This window comes from Sphaerodactylus townsendi, linkage group LG03 (assembly GCF_021028975.2).
Source record: "Sphaerodactylus townsendi isolate TG3544 linkage group LG03, MPM_Stown_v2.3, whole genome shotgun sequence".
Taxonomy (NCBI): Eukaryota; Metazoa; Chordata; class Lepidosauria; order Squamata; family Sphaerodactylidae; genus Sphaerodactylus; species Sphaerodactylus townsendi.
In genome coordinates this window covers 80,875,010-80,898,013 of record NC_059427.1, presented here as the reverse complement: position 1 = coordinate 80,898,013, position 23,004 = coordinate 80,875,010, and the positions used below count along the sequence as shown (strand labels likewise).

The 23,004-nt window shown below is 44.6% G+C and overlaps 1 protein-coding gene across 2 annotated transcripts in view; it reads left to right on the top strand.

Moving 5' to 3' along the window:
* SYNPO (synaptopodin) overlaps positions 1-23,004 on the top strand; it is a 93,013-nt gene that overhangs the window by 24,599 nt on the left and 45,410 nt on the right. Inside the window, exon 2 of one of the 2 annotated variants that reach the window (XM_048489791.1) lies at positions 1,191-2,046. In XM_048489791.1, the coding sequence (XP_048345748.1) occupies positions 1,611-2,046 (436 nt within the window). In that variant the 5' untranslated portion in view covers positions 1,191-1,610. The remainder of the gene's footprint in view (positions 1-1,190; positions 2,047-23,004) is intronic. The other variant, XM_048489792.1, reaches the window with a different exon arrangement.

Sequence of the window (23,004 nt, the reverse complement as noted above, 5' to 3'; positions counted from 1 at the left end):
ATACGTGAGTGAGATGTATTTTAAAAAATATTTTAGGGTTTTACTTTGTCGGCTGCCAGGTAGCACAGATTTTAGGCTAGTGGCATCAAAATTTCAGGCTACCATCAGGTGACACTCCTGATGATACCAGCCAGGTTTGGTGAAGTCTGGTTCAGGGGGTCCATAACTTTGGGGGTGCCCCCATCCCACATTGTTTCCAATGGGAGCTAATAGTAGATGGGGCTACATTTTGAGGGTCCATAACTTCGGACCCCTTGAACCAAACTTCAGTAAACCTGGGTGGTATCATCAGGATAATCTCTTGCTGATACCAGCCAGGTTTGGTGATATTTGGTTCAGGGGGTCCAAAGTTATGGATCCCCAAAGTGGGTGCTCCCATCCCTCATTGTTTCCAATGGAAGCTAATAATATATGGGGCTACATTTTGAGGGTCCATAACTTTGGATCCCCTGAACCAAACGTTGCCAAACCTGGGTGGTATCATCAGGAGGGTCTCCTAAAGATACTCTGAAATGTTGGTACTGCTAACATAAACAGTTATTGTTGAGACTATGGGCCTTTCCCCACTTACCTTAAGCCCCGCGCTACTCTCCTCAAGTAGCGCGGGGTCCCCCGGCACTCCCCACGACAGGGGCGGCGACAGCGCAGCCACCCCGACGCTGCCGCTGTCACGCCCCCTCACCGCACGGCATCCCTGGCGCTCTTGTAAACAGCGGCTTTTGATGACCCCGTGCAGAGCGCAGGGTCGTGGGGACGCCCTGGCACGCGGCATAGGGGGGATCGTGGAGAGTGGGGAAACACCCTAAATTGTTCTTGTTGACCCTCGTTTCCACTTACAGAGCAAGTTTACTGTTTTTCTTTGAAATAAATATTCAAAAACATTTAACCTACTGATGCCTCAATTAATGTAATTTTATTGGTATCTATTTTTATTTTTGAAATTTACCAGTAGCTGATGCATTTCCCACCCTCGACTTATACGCGAGTCAATAAGTTTTCCCAGTTTTTTTGTGGTAAAATTAGGTGCCTCGACTTATATGCGGGTCGATTTATACACGCGTATATACGGGTACATTAATATTTTATTATTTAAAATGTTGTAATATATACAAACATAAGTAGTATGTACTGGTTACTTTTCATACAAAATGGAGCATTTTAAGTGATTTTTAAAATTCATTTCTTCCCAGTTAGATTTCATTGCTCAGAAGCACCTTCTTACAAGTGACAGAAAAGGAAAGCTCGAGAAGAGGTCATTCGTCCTTCATTTTGAGCAGCTGAAGACTGCAAAAGCAAGTTTCTCTTCCAGAAGCTCTAAATAATACACAGCTAAAAGTCTGCGATTCCTCTTCGAAAGCAGAAATGCAGCATCCCCACTCTCATCTGGTATCACCCATCAGCATTCATGCATGCAAGATCTTAAGGGTCAGGCTGCAGAAAGGACTGATACACTAACACAGCCAAAGTGTTACTGCCTTTCATTTGTGGCCAATTTAAGTTTTCAAAATTGTTGACTTTATTCTGAGCTTGAATCAAAGGCCAATCCTTACATCTGTAGAAAGACAAGCAAGTTTCCAACCTTATCCAGTAAGGGTGACAAAGGAAACAAGATGATCAAGACAACCTTGCTGCAGCCTTGTCTCCAGCCTCAGTCAAACTATGCAGGGCCTGGCAAAATGAACCAAAACCCACACAATTCTAAGCCCACCTGTGGAGAAGGCTATGGCTGTTTGGGGAGGCAGCAAGGGGTGGAAAAAGAAAGCAGTCCAGTTGGAAGGAGATCAGATACAAAGGACCAAGAGATAAAAGGGTCTACAAGAGACAATTTCCTGCTGGAACTATGTAGAACCAATGGAGAGATACTACCAAACAAAACAGATGGTAGTGGCTTGGCACCCAGCAATGAGCACCCGGTAGCAAGAGACTCTCCAAGGCCTGCTTCAGGCCTGCCTGGGCCTAGCAACAGAAGTGACCAGAACCAAGAATGGAAAGTGGTGAAAGTTAAACGAGTCCTTATTTCTCCTGTTGGTGAACCTCGGAAAGCAAGTAAGTAAAGTTCTATTTATCATGAGGAAAGTAATAAAAATGTCCTTCTGTGCTCACTTGCTTGGAAGTAAGTCACATTATATACTGAGTGAGACTTATTTCCAATAAACATATATTGGATGAGGCTACAGTTATGATCCGGCAGCCAATGCTTACTCTTACTGCAATGACCCTCTCTACAACTCCATTTAGCAGCTTATATTCAGTTCACCCACTGTCGGATTCTTTGTCATAGCTTCTTCTCGTGTTGGTCTTCTTACCACACTAACTGGAGTGATGCATTTGAAAGTGGGGAAAAATCTAATTCTGTTTTGAGGGTAAGACAAGCAGTGGCTTGTGTGACCATCAGTCAGCTAAGACAATGATAATCATAACTCTTTCCTGTGGCTGGGGATTTGCTGGAAGTGGTTTCCACTTTGATCAGAAGTTTAGATCAGTTGATTCTCATGTTAATGCCTACATAAGTGTGTGCATTTCAAAGAGCAAAAGGAAAAAGGGTAGGGCTGGTGAGGTGACCTATTGAGCAATTTTGCCAGCACAATACAAGCAGCGACAGCGGCTCATATGATTAATGTTTTACAGAGGTCAGTTCAGTTAGATTTTCATCTTCCTCAAACTTGCATTTTCTTACCTCTTTGCTGCATGATTTAGTTGGTCATTTCAGTGTTAATTGGGAAAAAAAGACTAGGACCAAAACAGGGCGAGGTTTTGAAGTGTCATTTCTGATTAGGATACCACATCAAGCATAGGGGTGTTCAAAAATTGTCAGATTTTGGGGGGGCACTTAACGCTGTTTTAAAAACTTGAACCAAATCCTTCAATTGGAATTAAAGCTATTCATGTTACGAAATCTTCATAATGGTTTGCATGGGTTTCAGTGGAAAACACATGTTTAGGTATAGTGAAGTTTAGTCTGGGTTTTAACAAAAATGGAATGGATTATGGGAGCTGAAATCTGACTATTCCCATGCCTTTCCTTGCTGTGCTTCACTTTTCTCATCATTTTTCGCTCAGCCCAGTAGACTTCTTATATCAAAAGTTAAATACACCATCTGCTAAGTTTGTATGTATGGGTATTTCCATTGTGATGGGGATTGGGTGTGCTTGTCTCCTCCTTTATTTTTCCCCCACTTAGGCTGCCTGAAACCAGGGCAGGACCTAAGGCTTCTGCTTTTATACCTTCCCAACCATGTAGCCTTACCTGCCTTTCAGAATTTTGCAAGAAATCATTGTCTTTGTCTCCGGCTGGAGATGTGGGATGGCAACCTATCACAGGGAGGGGGGTGTGTGAATTATCTATAACAGCAGTAACCTTAGATCTGAGCCTCTGCTCTCAATCCTCCCAAACCTACGACAGGTGAATTACAGCCTCTGCTTCTCTCATTCCTCCCTGCCTGCCAGCATATGCAGCCTTTTTTTCTTACTTAAAAAGCAGAGAAGAACACAGTTTCATCATCATGTCTTCAGTGCAGTCCCATGTGATGACTGCACAGGTCAGCCACAGAGAACTAACAAGGCTTTGAGAAGCTTCAGAGCACTTGGAGTGTTCTCCACTTTTCCATCTGGAATTGAAGCAGGCTGATTTCCCAAGTGCCTTCAGTCACTTCAGACTCTATTGTTCAATCTGGACCAACTTCTGACTTCTTTGGTGGCCAAAAGAGCCCCCGATTAAGAAGGCCCCAAAGAAGATGAAAAATACATCTCAGGCCAAAATGTTGTCTCCTCAATGCTGAGGCTTTGCTGACATGTCCACAGTCACATTCCCCAGTTCGTACACCAGAAGTCCCCTCTTGATAATGATTACTGTCATTTCGAGACAGTGAGGCTTATTGCCAATGCATCCCCATCTTGATTCTCAAGGTCGTAACTTGGATGCTCTGGTTGATGTTGATTGCCATCATCTTACCACTCCAAGCTTTTCCGGTTCTGTTTTGTCCGTCTTCTTTAAATTGTTCTCCAAATTCTCCACCCAGACAGAGATAGTATTGTAGTAGGGGTCAGAGTCCAGGAGCCACTTCTCCTCATTGTCACACACTTGTCTCTTGTCATGGACTCTGCTATTCCTGCTAGTTCAGAGGTCCTCCTCCATCTGAGGATGCCTTCTCCAGTAGACACTCCTTTTCTTACTTGGAGGATGATGTATTTGAGTTTCCTCTGCCTCTTTCAGATTGGGGCAAATGCTTGATGTCCACATCAGGGACGAAACAGTTGCCATGTCAGAATTTCCTCTCCTGGGTTTGTTGGTTCTTCAGCAGTCCTGGACTGGGGGCCATGTCGTGGTGGTGGTGGTGGTGGTGGTGGTGGTGCTCATTTGAGTCGTTCTCCTTCAGGGCACTCCCCACATGTGCCCCTCACCCAACTAGCCAGGAGTTTAAGGCTGGGTTGTCACCAATATGCTGATGACATCCAGCTATATCTGTTAGTAGATGACAAGCTGAATACTGTCCTGGAAAATCTGGCCATGTGTTTGGAAGCCATAGTGTGGGGATTAAGGCAGAACCATTTGAAATACAACTGACCAAAGAGAGAACACTTGTGTCTGAGTTGGGTAGGGGGGGTGGGTTGGGTAGCTCAGCTTCAGAATAAAACTTTCTTTTCAGTATTCATAGTTCTCCTTGCTATTTCTGGGTCTATTTTCATTTTTTTTAAATTCTGATTTACATGGATGGAGAATCTTGCTATTGCTAAGCCACCTTCTGATTCCCCAAATTAATTATTATCAGCCTCACCTACCTCACAGGGTGTTTGTTGTGAGGGGGGAAGGGAAAGGAGATTGTCAGCCCCTTTGAGTCTCCTGCAGGAGAGAAAGGGGGGATATAAATCCAAACTCTTCTTCTCAGTTCTCTTGATTGCCTTGCATTTGATAACTGGCAGAAGAATGTATGAATCAAGTTCACTGAAAAGCATTGTATCTCAGGTGACATAAAATTCATACCTGTGGAGGCTCACTCATACATGCAAGTCCTCACTTGGCATTGTAGTCATAGAACATTCATAGATGGAACTGTGAATAATGGAGCAGAAAAGTAGCAGGTTAAGAGAGGCATAAAACAATAACATGGTTTTGTGAAGCACACAGTGAAGGAAGATTTAATATTTCTCTCATAGGACAACTTTCCTTAAGTTTGCTCCCCCATGTTAGTTTCTATGCTTTAATCCTATGTCGCCTTTGCTGTCAACTTTTACTGGTTGCGTAGGTATGGAGGGGTATATGCTGTCATAAATCACCTTCCTGAGGAATTATAGACCGGTTTGACAGCCACGATCACTCATGAGCCAAACCTACAATCTATTCGCCTGTCTTTTCATCATGAATGGCTGTTGAGCAGCTTTGCATTTGCACAGTAGCTGTGGTTTGGTTTCCTTGCTGTGGTGGAGTTTTGCTTCCTTGCCTTACGGGGAACAGGTTGTATTTATGTAGTAGGTGGCAGGATTCTACCCAGGATCAAGGATTAGCAGACCAGATGCTTGGGAGCAGCAGCAGAAGCAGGCCATTGCTTTCACATCCTGCATGTGAGCTCCCAAAGGCATCTGGAGGGCCACTGCGAATAGCAGAGAGCTGGACTAGAGGGACTCTGGTCTGATCCAGCAGGCTCTTTCTTATGTTCTTAAGGATGGTATGACACCTTCTATGAAGCCATTCAAAAATACATATGCACAAAATAACATCAATAGCATGGACTTAAATGAACACCAGCCAGTTAAGCCTTTTTTATTTTAAAAATACAACATTTATTTATAATTGCTTGCTGACTGATTTGCCCACTGTTTCTTTATACAACTGGCTGCTGCTGAGTGGCATGCAGTGAAAACAGATCTGTGGGAGGAAAATAGGACTCATATGAGGCTGTGGTGAGAATGTGCATGTGTGAAACGTTGTTGGTTGTGCTGTACCATACAGTTAGAATGATCAAAAACAGACTTAATATTCACAAACAGCTAACAGTTTGAAACGAAACGAGCTCCCTGTTCATGAAGTACTAGGCTGGGTCTGGAGTCCCTACCCTGTGACTGATGTATCACACTCAGATGTGTGTTGCAGGTTGTCAGTTTTCACTTGTGCAGGGTCTACTTCAAAACTTATCAGAAATGAAGTGTGAATGGAGGGGAAGATTCAATCCCACCCCCCCCCCCACCCCCCTACACAATTTCCCTACCCTGAACTGTCTGTAGGGGTGATATATGAGGGTGATATTAGCGGAAACCCACATGTTCCCAAGGATATATAAGGATTTCCACGGCAGACCAAATAATGCCCCTCAGCCCCAGGTCATTTTTGTTTAGGAAGGTAGTACAGTGTATGCACCACATATGCAGAGCCTGAGAAGAACCCATGGTTCACTGTTAGGTTTGACACAGGGTGAGGAGGCCAGACGTAGTCTGTGAATTCCATTACGTTTGAATCAGATAAGAAAACTGACATTTAGTATCCAAATACCTGAGGCAGTTTGATTTTATGAAATACCAGAAATGTGGCATGTTTATTTTATTTATTTAGTCTCAGAGTTGGAAAAGAAACACCAGGATTATCTAGTGCAACCCCTTGCCAACAGAGGAACTACAGCTATAATATCTCTGGCAGGTAGATATTGATTTGATACTTTAAAATCTTCCTCATGTGGAAGACTGTTGCAGTGTTAAATACATCTTGGTATCATGATGTTCTTCCTCAAATTTAAACAAAACCTCCTCTGCTGTAGTTTATATCCATCAGTCTGATCCCTAACATCCAACATGACTGAAAACATATTCACCCAATCTACTGCATAGCACTCCTCTAGGTATCACAAAGTGGCAATCACATCAAATCACATCACCTTACAAGTGTCTCTTCTCCAATGTAGAGATTCTCAATTCCTTCAACCTCTTCTCAGAGGTCATGGTCTCCAAACCCCTTGCCAGCTTGGTTGCCTTACACTGGACATCTTCCAGCTTACTGACATTCTTCCTGAACTGTGGTACCCAAAAGTGAATATGGTGCTTCAGATGAGGTCTAACCAAAGCAGTGTACTGGGACAACAATCCTTTGTGTGATGTTGACACTACAATTCTATTAATGCAGCCTTAAACAGCATTAGCCTTTTTACTGCTGCATCACACTGCTAACTCATATTAAGCTTATGGTCCACTAGAACCCCCAAATCCTTTTTCACAAGTGATAATACACAGCCAGGTTTCATGTATCTGATATTTATATAGTCGACTCTTACTGCCCAAGTGCAACACTTTACATTTGTACCTATTAAACATCATTTCATTTTCCTAGACCCAATCCTTCATGTGAACTCCCTCATCTAAATCATTTATAAAGATATTCAACGGCACTGGGTTCAAAACAGAGCCCTGAGACACCCTGTTTGTCACCTCTCTCCAGGCTGATGAGCATTCAGGTAAAGATGAACTTTAAAAAAAAAACCCTGAAAAATACCTTGGTGTTTTTCAGTGTTCTCTCCCTCCCACCCCCACCCCCCAAGGCAGCAATAAAAGGGAGTCAAAAAAGTGGACCCCTCTCCCTCCTCTCCCCCCTCTTCCCCCCCATTTCCCTGCAGTCTGGTTGGGCCCAGTGTTGAACTGTGTGTGTCAGCTCTGATCTCCGTGTAGGTCAGGGAGGCAGCAGGCGGCAGGCCCAGTTCAACGCTGGGCTCAGCTTTTAAGGCCTAATCCACGCCTGGTAGAACGTACTCCCCAATGACATCTGGGTCCTGTGGAGTCTATCTCAGTTCCACAAGGCCTAAAAGGCAGTTTTTCAACCAGGTCTTTTCTGTCGAGCTGGCTGGGCATCCCTCTTCTGAAAATCATCCTCTGGCCTCTGGCTAGGTGCGACACACAAGCGTTTTTATGCCTTTGAATTTTTTTTGCCATCTTGTTAAAACTGGTTTTAATTTTGTAAGCCGTTGGGGCCCTTTGGGGGATTGGTGGGATAAAAATGGAATCAAACAAACAAACAAACAAACAAACAAATAGGGTCCAGCATTCAACTGCAGGTAATAGTGGGCAACTGCTGGATGGGCAAAAAAAATTGGTATTATTCGGGTTTGGGTTTATTAGACCTGTAATTTAAAAAAACCCAAAAAAATTAGATCCAGATATTTTCAGAAAACCCATCCGCCTCCCAAATACGCCCTGTATCTCCTGACTCCACATAGGTCTGGGAGGCAGTAGGCGGTGCACAGTTGAACCCACATGGTGTGCAGAGGAACTGCAAGCAACGCCTGTGATCTCCTCATGGAGATTGGAGATGGCACCTGAAGTTGAACTCTGGGCTTGGCCTGGCCAGGTCTAGCACTAAACTGCAGGTGCCACCTCCAACAGTTGAACACTGGACCCAGTCAGGCCAAGCCCAAGGATGTAGGTAAGGGGGGGTTCTCGGGTTCAACCCCCCCAATTCATGTCCGAAGCTCCGCCCCTCCGTTTGTGGGTTTTTAAAACATTTGTAGTGTTTTTTTGGTTTTTGGCCTGCAGGGGGTGCATTGTTTGGGCTATAAGCACCAAACTTTCAGAGATTGTTTGGGGGACTCTCCTGATGATACTACCCGGGTTGGTGAGGTTTGGTTCAGGGGGTCCAAAGTTATGGACTCCCAAAGCGGGTGCCCCCATCCTCCATTATTTCCAATGGGAGTGAATAGAAGATGGGGGCTATACTTTTGAGGGTCCATAACTTTGGACACCCTGAACTGAACTTTACCAAACCTGGGAGGTATCATCAGGAGAGTCTCTTACTAATACCATCCAGGTTTTGTGAAGTTTGGTCCAGGGGGTCCAAAGCTATGGACTCCCAAAGGGGGTGCCCCATCCCCCATTGTTTCCAATGGGAGCTAATAGGAGATGGGGGCTACACCTTTGAGAGTCCATAACTTTGGACCCCCTGAACTGAACTTCACCAAACCTGGGGGGTATTATTAGGAGAGTCTCCTAAAGATACCCTGAAGGTTGGTGCTTCTAGCTTAACAATTGAACCCCTGACACCAGGCACCCCCCAAATTTCCCCTGATTCTCCTTTTAAATCCACCCCCTTTGGCATGGATTTAAAGGGAGAATCTGAGGTCCTCAGTTTAGAAGAAGAAGAGTTTGGATTTATATCCCCCCTTTCTCTCCTGTAGGAGACTCAAAGGAGTTTACAATCTCCTTGCCCTTCCTCCCTCACAACAAACACCCTGTGAGGTAGGTGGGGCTGAGAGAGCTCCGAAAAGCTGTGACCAGCCCAAGGTCACCCAGCTGGTGTGTGTGGGAGTGCACAGGCTAATCTGAATTCCCCAGATAAGCTTCCACAGCTCAAGTGGCAGAGCAGGGAATCAAACCCGGTTCCTCCAGATTAGAATGCACCTGCTCTTAACCACTACGCCACATTGAAAGTGATGCTGTTTCAGGGTGGGGGATAATCTACCCCAAAACAGCATCGCTTTCAATGTTGTTTAACTGCGGACCCCAGATTCTCCCTTTAAGGTGGATTTAAAAGGAGAATTTGGGATCTCTAGTTTAAACACCATTGAAAGTGATGGGGCATTCCAGCATCACAGCGGCTGCGGGGGGGGGGGGGGGCGCAAAACTCAGATTTTGCACCAGGCTCCATTTTTCCTCTATGCCTCTGCCCAGAGGGGAGGGCAGAAGGAACTGCCAGCTGGGAGCCCAGCTGGTGGGGGGCAAGGGAGGGCAGGGCAGGGCAGTCTGCTGTCCCCAGCCTCGGAGAGCTGCTTTTATAAGCGCTAGGCCAGGGGCGGGCTTGAGGAGGCATGGCCATGCCCTAGGGGTGGGTGGGGGTGTGGCCTCACCCTCAACCCCCCCAATAAAAAATCTATACCTATGTCCCTGGCCAAGCCCAACGGTAAATTCTGCACCTGCTTCTGAACTTCAGGTGGGTCTCAGAGGCAAGATGGCACAGGTTCAGCTCTACTGCCTCTGGGACCCCCATGAAGGCTGGAGTATTTTTCAGGTTTAATAACCTGAAAATATTTGGAAAAAATGGAAAAAGTGGATATGCAATATTGACTTTAAAAAAATTTTTTTTTCAGGTCTAATAAACCCAAATGTAAATAATAGATAGATAGATATACATATATATAGTGGGACTACTGTTCCCTCTTGACACGCTGGGATCAGCCTTGGATTAGGGTAGGAGGATCTGCATGTGTGAGATTTCTAGCAACAGCCCGGAAGTTGTGCATTCAGCAGAATACAAGCAGCTGTATTTACTCAAATAGATCTGCACCGCTTTTCAGGTGCTTCCCATGAGAGTAAAAGGGAAACCTTCCAAGAAAGCAGAAGGTCTTTTGGACCCGAGAAAGAAATGGTCACTGGTGCGTGGAAGTTTTGATGACTTAAAGCCGTTTGATTACTTTCAAAGCAAAAAAACAACAACAGTATTGCTCATAACAATAAAGACCTGGCAAAACGGTCCGCGGGGACTGCGCGGGAAGAAGGCTGCGGGAGTCAGGCCGCCGATCTGTGCGCGCTTGCTGGGCTCTCCCGAAGGCTGCCGAGCCAAGTCCCTCTGTGGCGGCGGGGAGTCAGTCGCGGTTCGCTTTTGGTCCCCCCCCCCCCCTTCTCCTTCCTTCTGAGTCCTGCTACTTTTGACAGACGCAGCCAGTTGCTGCGAGAAGCCGGGACACCCGATCCGCTCGCTCAGTCCCGGGAGTCGCAGCCAGCAGGCAGACAAACAGCCCCGGCGCTGCGCAAGACCCGCGCCACAGAGCCCGCAGCGCCACAGGGCAAACTTCGGCGAGGCGGGAGCGCGGCGCCCTGGCCCAAGAGGGCACTACCACCACCGCCAGCAGGAGGCGACCTGCTGCCCCGCGAGGAAGCGCCGAGGTAAGGGCCAGGGCCAGGGGGCGGGGAGCGGGGCCAAGGGGAAAGGCACAGCCGCGCCTCCTCCCCCGGGCTGGGCTCCGCGCTCTGCTGTGGCCAAGGGAGGGCCAGATGCTGGGCCGGCAGCTGGACTGGGAGGCCAGGGGCGACCCAAAGCGACCTGCCGCCACCGTTGGCTTCGCAGCCCCCAGGTAAGAGCCGGCAGCCCCTGCCCCGCAGCCCCCGGCTCGCTTTCGTGGGGAAAGAAGGAGCCGCGGGTGGCAGGGCGACACGGACCCTGTGGGGCTGATGTCACCGATCTGGCCGTGGAGCCTTGCGGGGTGGGATGCTCTCGGCCGCCCTCCCCCTTCCTTGCTTGCTTGCTTGCTTGCAGGCCAAATGCCACGAAACTTTTCGTGGCTGACGATCCTTCTTCCAGCTGTTGCTGGAGAAGAATTGATCGCCGCCGGCGGCAATATAAACAAGCGCTTCGGGTTGTTTTCCCTGGGGAGAAAGTGAAACGCGCGTCTGTATATGGATAGTTGAAGAGGTGTGAGTGAGTGTGTGTGTTAAGAAGGGGGGGGGGGGAGGTATTTCCAATAGGGAACCAGAAGTGGTGATTAGAAAATGCCAAGCTGGAGAGACCGCCCCAGAGCACCCCTCTTCTCGGGCTACCACTCTTCTCCCTGGTGATCCATATCAGTGTGCTGGCCAGCTGAGCTTGCTGCCCCCCCTCCCTGGTGTTTGCCCTGTATGTATTTATTTGCTTTATTTGTTCCCTGCTTTTTTCACCCAAGGGAGATCCAAAGGGACTTGCATAGCTTAGCCTGAAAGTGTTTGACAAGTCTCCTAAAGGTCACCCTGCAAGTTTTCATAGCTGAGTAGGGATTTGAACACAGGCCCCCAGGATTCTAGTCCAACTTTCAACACAACGCTCCTGGTAGTCAGCCCATGTGATGTGGTGGTTAGCAGGTTGGATTAAAGGAGTTTCCAAGAGCCTGTCAACTGTCAAGGTTTGCCAGCCCTTCAGCTTAACCATGGGTTACTCCCCTGGAGGGAAGCTGGGATGCAAGCATATTATAGGTGGATATCTGAATTTCTGCTGCTGTGGGTTTGGAAGATGGTTGGTTTAGCTCACTCCCCCCCCCCCAATCCCATCCCCCCATGTGCTGATTTTGGGAATCTGATCCCCACTTGCAGAGCAATGCCACATGTCCGTTGCACTGATCGCTTTTGGCAAAGTTCCTCACCAAAGACCATTGAGAAAACTCAGCAATCAAGGAATAAGAGGGGAAGTCCTCCTATGGATTAAAAACTGGTTGTGAAACAGAAAACAAAGGGTGGGTGTAAATGGGAAGTTCTCACGATGGAGAGATGTAGGGAGTGGTGGCCCCCAAGGATCCGTTTTGGGACCAGTGCTCTTTAACCTGTCCATAAATGACCTGGAAGTAGGGGTGGGTAGCATGGGAACTGCAAAGGATTGTGAAGAGCTCCAAGCAGACCTTTATAAATTAGGTGAGTGGGTTAAGAAATGGCAAATGCAGTTCAATGTAGCAAAATGTAAAGTGATGCACATAGGGGCAAAAAATCCAAACTTCACATACATGCTACATTGGTCAGTGCTATCAGTCACAGACCAGGAAAGGGATTTGGGTGTCTTAGTTCAACTCAATTCATGGCAGCTGTGAAAAGGGCAAACTCTATGCTGGGGATAATTAGAAAAGGAATTGATGACAAAACTGCAAAGATTGTCATGCCCTTATATAAAGCAGTGGACTACTGTGTTCAGTTCTGGTTACCACATCTCAAAAAGGATATCAAAGAGGTAGAAAAAGTGCAGACAAGGGCAACAAGGATGATTGAGGAACTGGAGCACCTTCCTTAAGAAGAGAGGCTGCAGCGTTTAGGACTCTTTTGTTCGGAGAGGAGATGTCTGAGGGGGGATATAATTGAAGTCTATAAAATTATTCATGGGATAGAAAATATCAACAGAGAGAACTTTTTCTCTCTTTCTCACAATACTAAAACCAGGGGCATACACTGAAAATGCTGGGGGAAAGAATTAGGACTAATCAAAGGAAACATTTCTTCATGCAACGCATGATTGGTGTTTGGAGTTTGCTTCCACAGGAGGTGGTGATGGCCACTAACCTAGATAGCTTTAAAAGGGGCTTGGACAGATTTATGGAGGAGAAGTCGATCTTTGGCTACCAATCTTGATTCTCCTTGATCTCAGATTGCAAATGCCTTAGCAGACCAGGTGCTCGGGAGCAGAAGCAGCAGAAGGCCATTGCTTTCACATCCTGCATGTGAGCTCCCAAAGGCACCTGGTGGGCCACTGCGAGTAGCAGAGTGCTGGACTAGATGGACTCTGGTCTGATCCAGCAGGCTCATTCTTATGTTCTTATCTCCCTGGACTTGCATGGCTGAGCTGAGAAATTGCAGGGGTCAGCGGTGTGTATGCTTAATTCCATCTGGAAAAGGCATGAACAAGACCCCCTTTGCTCCACAGTGCCACTCTTTCAGGGATTGCTTCTTCTCATACTTGGCTGCTTGGGGAGCTCCCCCCATGTGGACATGCCTCCATTCTAACTCCACATGCATTTCATTCTTCATAAATCTGCTCTCTTGCTGGCAGACCTTCAGGATGCTCAAGTTTATGGGGCTGGATTAAGATGTCAGGTTGTTGTTTGTGGTGCCTCAAAGCAACAAGGGGAGGGGGGATGATGACAAAGGAATCCTGTGAATTTGATGGAAGTACACGCCTCCAGTCTTATGTCATCTGCCTTAGGTGTTGTCTGTACCTTTGCTTTATACCCTTGCCAGCCACAGTCTTTTGACTGTCCATTCCTAATTACTTTGAAAATTGACAAGCAGACAGGTGGGCATAAATGGCAATTATAAATCCCCAAAAATAATCTGCCTGTCGGGAAGCACCTCTGGAATCCTTGTATCACCCCCGGTCTTGCTGTGAACCAGCTGTTGATCCACTGCAAAATCCACTTTTCATTTATCAGATTTTAATTTCACCCTTCCTCTACTGAACTCAGTGTGGTGACACACGTAGTTTCCCACACATTGTTAGGGTTGCCAGGCCCACCCTGGCCACCAGAAGGGGATGGGGGGGTGAGGTATAGGGTTGCCAGGTTCAGGTTGGGAAATTCCAGGAGAGGACAGGGACCTCAGTGGGGTATGATGCCATCCTCCAAAGCAGCCTATTTCTCCAGGGAAACTGATCTTAGTAGCTCAGAGATAAGATGTAATTCCAGGGAATCATCAGGTCCTACCTGGAAGCTGGCATCCCTATACAATATATTGTCAATATACCCCTGTTAGGTAGGTTTAACTGAGAGTGTAAGATTGATAGCCCCTACATCACATAGTGAATTTTATCGATTACTACAGGTTTGATCATGGATTTCCCCAGTCCTGATAAAAATTCTTACCACCATTACAGCACACTGGAGCTCCCTATCCTTTCTCTTAGACTACTGTTTAGGTTTTAACTCAGTCTGTCACCTTTTGGGGAACGAGGAACCTACAAATGAAGAATACTTCAGTTCTCTCTCCATTGAATCCATTGTTGCCCTTAGTCCCATATCTAGTTACCCATTCTAACATGGCTAAAGGTGGATACTAAATAAACATGCTTACTAAGAGATATAGCTTTGAACTGGTGGAAGGGTCCCCCAACCTTGGTCAGCTTGTGGGCACAACAGCAAAATGGCTACCACAGAATCAGTGGGATTAATCACAACATTGCTACTGTGTCCAATCTCAAAGTGTTGCAAGGGTTCCACAAAATGTTAGGAGGTTCCATCTCAAGCATCTTCCAGTCATAGCCACTCTTTTTGAATGGGTGCTGTTTACAAAAGCAAAAATGCTTTTTGGACTCTTCAGAAATGCCAGCTGTTCCAATGAGCTGGAGGAAAGATATGGTGAGTTCTTTTTTGCTTTGACGGGCAGATGCTTTGGGGGAAGAACAAGTGGGCACCAATAAACACATTGGCAGTACAATGCTGCCCACAGACACCACACTGAGGAATCCTGACCTATTTATTTATAGTTGATTTAAAAAATAGCTTAGTTGTTATCCCTGTCATTGCCTCATGGGTGTGATGCCACACTGGGATCAGGCTCTCCCTTCTCCTAATGGTTTTTGAACTTCATACATTCCAGTAAGCCTTTCCATACCGATTTCCCTGCAAAGGCGCCTCTATGTGTTGTCAAGATTCCAATGCATGTAAAAGAGTGTAGTGCATAATCAGTTCACCTGGAAAGCTAGTCATGCCCACTGGGCCTTGTTGATATCCTGGGTGAATTCAGTAATAAATGAGAGTCTCATGGGACCTCAAACTTACAAGATTTAGTTCAGGCATAAGTTTTTGTGGAGTAAAGCCCACTTCCCTTCTTACTAGACTACTGTTTCTTTTTGCAGTAGTAGACTATTGTTAGTATTATCATATGTGAATTTAGAATACATCCCAGAGCACAGCTAACACTTCCTCGTGGCTGTGTGTTGTAAAAGAAGTTTGGTAATTTTGCTGCTGTTTTTGATCCTAAGTGAGGGAATGGGTGTCCAATGACACCCACAGTTCTCTTTAATACAAACTGAAATCTACTGTTCTGTACAATATTTTGCCCACTTGTAAGATGAGGCTAATCCAGTGAGGGTTTTTCTTGGATATGACTATGTGGTATTATTACAGTACAGTGAATCTTAGCTATAAACTGTCCCCTGATGAGGTTGCTGACTCAGGGTACTGTCTGTTGTGCCAAATCAGCTGCTATTTGAGAATGGTAAAAAGTTGTCTTCTAGAGAAGGCATATGGAAGTTGGCAGGACATGTGTATAAGTGATTCAATCAACTGTCAACAGGAATCTTGTGATACCTTAAAGACTAACAAGATTTTATGCTGATGTTCCATAAGTGCTTGTGCTGGGATAAAATTTTACTAGTTTTTAAGGTGCCAATAGACTGCTGTTTGTTTGTTTTGGAATCAATGGGTATGGTTACCCTTCTGGAATTTAGATTAACTTTTTGTGTCATCTTCAAGCAGTGAATAGGGGGGAAAATAGGGGCAAAAAATCCAAACTTCACATACACGCTACAGGGGTCAGTGCTATCAGTCACAGACCAGGAAAGGGATTTGGGCATCTTAGTTGATAGTTCCATGGGAATGTCAACTCAATGCATGGCAGCTGTGAAAAAGGCAAACTCTATGCTTGGGATAATTAGGAAAGGAGTTGATAATAAAACTGCAAGGATTGTCATGCCCTTATATAAAGCAGTGGTGCGACCGCACTTGGAGTACTGTGTTCAGTTTGGTCGCCACATCTCAAAAAGGATATTGAAGAGATAGAAAAAGTGCAGAGAAGGGCAACGAGGATGATTGAAGGATTGGAGCACCTTCCTTATGAGGAGAGGCTGCAGCGTTTGGGACTCTTTAGTTTGGAGAGGAGACGTCTGAGGGGGGATATGATTGAAGTCTATAAAATTATGCATGGGGTAGAAAATGTTGACAGAGAGAAATTTTTCTCTCTTTCTCACAATACTAGAACCAGGGGGCATTCATTGAAAATGCTGGGGGGAAGAATTAGGACTAATAAAAAGGAAACACTTCTTCACGCAACGTGTGATTGGTGTTTGGAATATGCTGCCACAGGAGGTGGTGATGGCCACTAACCTGGATAGCTTTAAAAGGGGCTTGGACAGATTTATGGAGGAGAAGTCAATCTATGGCTACCAATCTTGATCCTCCTTGATCTCAGATTGCAAATGCCTTAGCAGACCAGGTGCTCAGGAGCAGCAGCAGCAGCAGAAGGCCATTGCTTTCACATCCTGCATGTGAGCTTCCAAAGGCACCTGGTGGGCCACTGCGAGTAGCAGAATGCTGGACTAGATGGACTCTGGTCTGATCCAGCAGGCTAGTTCTTATGTTCTTATGAATAAGTCTAACATTCAGCCTGATTTACACTTGGAACAACTCAAATGCTAGTAGAAACTTGCCTATGGAAACCCATGCCACAAAAAATGAGCTGATCTTAAAGGTGCCACTTGATTTCTTTCTTTCTTTCTTTCTTTCTTTCTTTCTTTCTTTCTTTCTTTCTTTCTTTCTTTCTTTCTTTCTTTCTTTCTTTCTTTCTTTCTTTCTTTCTTTTTGCTTGCCTGTACTTTTTGCTATAATGGACTAACAGTGTTCTTTTGGAACAAAATTTGAGTCCATGGTATTTCCTGAGTCAAAGCTCTCTTTCAGATTTTCTGCTTGACAAAATGAGTTGTGACTCACAAGACTGTATATCCTGGACAAGTTTGTTAAGGTACAATTGGAGTTGGATGTTGTTCTGCTACTGTATATTACCGCAGCTAACTGCCTGCGTATTGTTCTGGAGAATGAATTTAGCTATTCGGAATCAACTTTATTTGAAGTGAACACCCCCCAGTTCTGACAAATTCAGTTTTTCTGAAATCCTCTTGTAGCAAGAACACTTTTTCAACTCGCTTTCAGACATGACAAAAATAGCCTGAGGCCTCTATTTCACTAAATACAGATACGTTCTGGCACTGGAAAAATGTAGCATGACTACTTGGGGCAAAAGAGCCACCTTGTGATTACAGAGGAGCAAATGCTTTTTGTCAGCCTAGAATGCCTGCCTGTTAGGCAACAGTTGAACTTCTTTTGTAGCATTTCCATGAGTGAGTTCCAGTGTAGGGTAGGAACTACTGGATTGAATTGGATTTTCCTTGGGAAAGAGCTTGATCCACACATGGATCTGAACTATCGGTATCAGTGCTATTTATACCCTATCACATTTACACTGTGGGAATCCTGGTGCAAGAACACAAACCTAGCAGCTAACTGTTGTTTAATCTCCTAAAATATGAACAGTAATCTTACAAATGAATGGATACAGTAAAACTATGTTATACCTGTAAATGGATTTTATCCTTTTCTTAACCAACTCATTTCCATGCTAGCAGTAAAGCCTGTTAAGCTTTATATATATCTATGTCTCTTGCCCTGGAAGGATCAGTTTTCTAGAGCTCATTATATATATTTGAATCCCACCACTGCCTAGCCCTCTTTTCCTCTATCTGCCTCTCCCCAGCACTCGTATTCCCCAGCACTCGTACTCCCCTACTCCAACTCTCTCTTTCTCTTTCCACACCCTTCCCAGCCCAATTCTTGGTAGCTTGCCTGGAGTGCACTGGTGTGATGAGGCTTCTCTCCCACCAGAGGCGTAGCAAGGGGGGAAAGCAGCCAGTTCACTGGTACGTTCTCTGCCCCTGCCTCGCCACACCCCCACAGGGGCGCGCGCCTGGTGCGTCATGCACCCCCTACTCCCTTGGAGCTACGCCTCTGTCCTGACACAATCCCATTCTCATTGCCTCAGCCAGAGCCGTTACAGGTGCTACAAGGCCTTCCCCATCCCCCAAAGCAGCCTAGGGTGGGGTGGTTTATTCAGTCCTGGCCACTCGCACAGGGCTCACTGCTGACTTACTTGAGAGTTGACTCAGGCAAGTAATAGGACAGCTGTGCAAGGACCCCTACTGGAGAATTGACTCAGGCAAGGAATAGGACAGCCTTGCAAGAACCTCAGAGCTTTAAGATGTGTTATGTGTCAAGTGAGGAGTCTGGGAGTTGTAGTCCTAATCAGCCCTTATGCACATGAAAAATGGCACCCTCTGGACTACATCTCCCGGAGTCCTTCACTTTTTCTGGTTTCCTCATCCAGAACATGCTGCTCAGTTATCTAATAAAGAAGATCTATGGGAGTGAATGACATCAACCTTTCCCCCCGTTTGTGTCATGGGTTTTGAAATTATTTTTTTCAGAAGCCACTTGAATTAAGCCTATCAGGTGACAGCCAGGGACAGAAACTTGGTCAAGCTTTACATCATGCTTCCTCTGTTTAAACACCATCTTTTAAAGATCCCAGCCTTCACTGGCAGAATCTTGTCTGTGTATTACCAAGCTGTTACTACCTCCAACTGCTGAAAGCCAATATCATTGGCTGAGAGAGCTCTCACTTTCATCGTTTGATGGAGACTTTCATTCGACTCTTATAAGAATGAGTTACTGCATCATTCATATCTCTCTGAGGGAACCTCTAGTTCCCTCTGAGGTGCAGGAAATGACACCATTCGATGATAGGCAGCCACAGTTCATTTTTAAAGAAAGGGTTCAGACTAAGTTTGAGATTAGCTGTGTGTTCACAAATCTACACATAGGCACATACTCACCTGACATCCACCCAGTGTATAGTTGTAGCCTTGTTACATCGCAGATGAACTAATATTGCATTTTTTGTTTATTTTTGATTTTCTATGTTGTCACTGATATTGGATTGCCTCAATTTCATTGCCATTGTTGCTTTGTTTCTTTTATTCCATTTATACCCCATTTCCATTCCTCGCCACTTCTACATTATGCACCATGTATATGAAATAAATGGAAGAATGGGGGGAAAGAAATTATGTGAAAATAAAGATTCTTGTGTTCCTGTCTGGGTATTTGAACAGGACCAGACAGCTTTGGAAATCTGGTCTCATTTTTATGTTAGATGTGTTGGTTGCAATCTGACACCTTGGAAAGAGCAAGAATGGCAGCTAGCCTCATCTGAAGAACAGATGCTTTGATCCATTGCTCACTGGGCAGCAGAAACCCTAAAGCCTCCTCCCTGTAAACATTGTGGTCTCTGTTACATTTCATTGCAGGTTGTACTGGAATTCACCAATTATTAAAGTTAAACGACTTACAAAATTAATCATGATGACTGAATAGATCCTCAAGTAGAATGTCCAGTAAACAGGGGTGTGGCTTTTGAATAAATAGACTGTATTGTAAGAATGCCTAGCCCAAGGACACCCAACAAGCTTCCACGGCAGAGTGGAGATTCAAACCTGGGTCTCCCAGATCCCAGTCCAACAATCTAGTCACCATACCATGCTGGTTCTCAACAGCAGCATAAGGAAAGAAGGCCAGAGGTGACTTTTTGGAATTGCATACGCTGAGTATTATCTCCACACTTGTGGTCCAGCTGACTGGGATCTAACAGTGTGGGAAATTCTCCAAGGAGTAAGGCTTCATATTTCTTTTAGACCTGTGTAATCTGTAGACCCTGCATTATGAAGAGCTTTGATGTGTGGGAGCAAAAGGGAGTTTTGAGATCTGAAATTTCATAGGAGAGTAGGGAAATGTATATATTGCCTTATGTGTGGGGCGGGGGGACCCAGCACAGCTGTTGCTAAGGCAAAATGCCAGTGGGTTTTCTCGCCAGAAACCTGTCCTCATTTCCTTAATGTCAAAAGCTGAAAGCATTTGAATGAAAATGCAGTGTTTGCCTTTCCTGGTTATATAGGGTGTTGTTGCCTTTACGTGCTGTGTGAACTTTTCTGTTTCACACATCTGTGTGGCTCTTGCTGAGCTGCTTGCCAAAATGCCAGTGCCCAAAAAGCAAAGAGTCTCACCTGCAGTGATGTTGCACAGTTGCCTCCGTCCAACCTCTGCTGGCTTAATTTCTCCCCCCACTGTGGCAGGTTAATACAACCTTTGCCATAAGCTCATTCAGCCACACCGGGTAACATTCCTGACATAATAGACCTTGCCCGAACAAAGCTGTAACTCACACCAGAAGCAGTCATGTTGTTATCAGAATGGAATCCAGACAATAATCTTGCTTGGCATTGTCTGGTGAGTTCTTTTGACCAAAGGCATGGTATAAAACATTGTTAGAACCAAAAGGATTTGCCAGATTTATCTCTGTTCTACATACCTCACAACATTCTGGAACAAAAACAGGCAAGGCCAACAATCTATCATGCTTGGTTGTGTGTAAACTAATTTTAACTCTGAGTGTGGTTATGAGTTCAGTTGGAATGTGGCAGCTCTCCTTCAAAACATGCAGATACATCTGGATGGTGCTAAATTTCCTTGGGTACATTAGAATAGCCTTCATCTTCTTTCAGCTCTGGTCTCTGGAACATGCTGGGAAATTTATAACACTATCATCGGAGTGTATTTTTCCGGTGGTAAATAGACCTGTTTCATTTTTATTCCATGGATATACCCAAGTTGCATATACTTGGAATTTTTTAGATCCTCTGTGTATTCTTATTTGAGACATTCTTTACCTTACTGTGACAAACGGTCCACGATAATGGTAAAGAAAACTAATCAACTACCATGCACCATCGCTTGCCTTGAAATATGCACCTCAATTATTCTGTAAAGGATGTTGAATGTGAACAGTGCATCTGGCCTGAGATCAAAATGTTAGAAGTAATCCTGTTTAAATGTTTGCCTCTAATGTAACTCCTTATTCTCATGATCACTTCACTATATGCCAAACAGTGAAAACAGCTCACCCAATCATTAGTCCTTTCTGATCCTGGTGATGGAATCATTTGTACAGGGTATGCCACAAAACATGCAGTATGAACATGAGCATCCTGTCAGGTACATACAGAGTGCTCTGCTCCCAAACGCCCTCATGGGTAAGATCATTTTCAGCCTAACTAATTATTTCCTGGTCTTTAATAGTTGGCTTGTAGAAAAATAAAAATGAATACAAATGGAAGGAGAAAAAAGAGAGAGTATTCTTGAGACACCTCAGGAGAACAGAATTTTAATGTTCATGCAGGTGCTACAATTAGATTTAAGGGCTATCATATTTGCATTCTGACCTTTCTCCAAGGAGATCACTGTAGCGCACAGTTTGCCATTTTCCATTTTATATCATTGCAAGTCTGACATGGATTAAGCTGAGAGAGAATGAAGCACTGGCACAAGGTTACCCAGTGAGCTTAATATCTGAGGGATATTTGAACTCTGAGTTCCTGAGCCTTAACCCTACATTCAAAGTACTGCACCATTACTTAACATTTCAAAAATCGCTAAAATAAGATGGATCAAAAATTCACGAAGGCCTCTATAGTAGTGACTTTTCTGAGTGCGTGCTTTGGCTCTTAAAATTGAGCAACAAAGCTTTTGTAAGCAGGATATTTTGTTTCTGAACCAGCTGATCAATCTTAAAACAGATGAACTTTTAGAAATATCCCACAGCTGTTTACAATTTCCTTTTGGACATTATGATGCATTAATATATAAAATATTTAGGTAAAATTGTAGCTTCATCAGTTTTTCTGTGATGCAGATTTTTGACAATGTTAGGCTTTCACTAGCTAAAGACAATGCTGAGCAAGGCCCTAATTCTTAGCAGTTATCTTGTTATTACTGGCCGTTCACTAGACATTTGTGTCTACATACCCAGACCAGGAATTAGCCTTTGAGTCCTTTGATAACAAACTTAAAAGCTACCCTCAAGAAGAGCAAAGAGAAATTTTAATAGATAACTAAAGATTAAAGCCCATGCTTTTGCCTTCAGGGAGTGAATCTCCAACTCAGCACTAATAGCAATCCCTGCCTTGCAATAATGAGCAACCAATAACTTTCTTAGAAATCTATGCAGAATAGCATCAAGATGCTCATCTACTCAAGTGGTCTACAAAGGAACATCATAAATAATCTGGGTGATTATTTTTGTTTCAAAGAGCATAGTAGCAGAGGGAATATGTTGTCAACCTCTGGAAAAGAAAAAGCACTGAATTCCTTTAGATGATCTTAAAGTCTTCTCTTTTACAAGGCCTTCAGGTCAACTTAGTTTGAAATTTCATATCTACTCTTCTTCTTTTTCTTTTGTGTGGCCGTCATGAGTGCAGATGATACCAGTGTCACCGACTATGAGACTTAACAGAGTCATCTTATGCAGAGTTACCGTACCTTTTTAAAAGTCCATTGACATCAATGGGATTAGAAGGGTGTAATTCTGCTTAAGATAACACTGTTAATTCTTCACTCCAAATAATTATGCCATTTTGGTGAAGTTAAATGGGTCTGTTGTATCCCTTTTGGATGATCATGCAACCACTTTTTAAAAAGAGAAAAAAAACAGTGCACGCTTTCTCCACATTGCACATCATTTGTCAAGAAGCTACAGCACATATCTCCCAACATGTTATTATTTTTAAAAAGAATGAACATGGTCCCCACTTGCATTTCTTGCCACTGCAATACTGTTACATTTATGCAATTATCACATGGTGGATGTGGAGCTAGAACTAGTGCCACTATAATTCTAATCTATATGAAGGCGTTCAGACAGGTCATCCAGAGA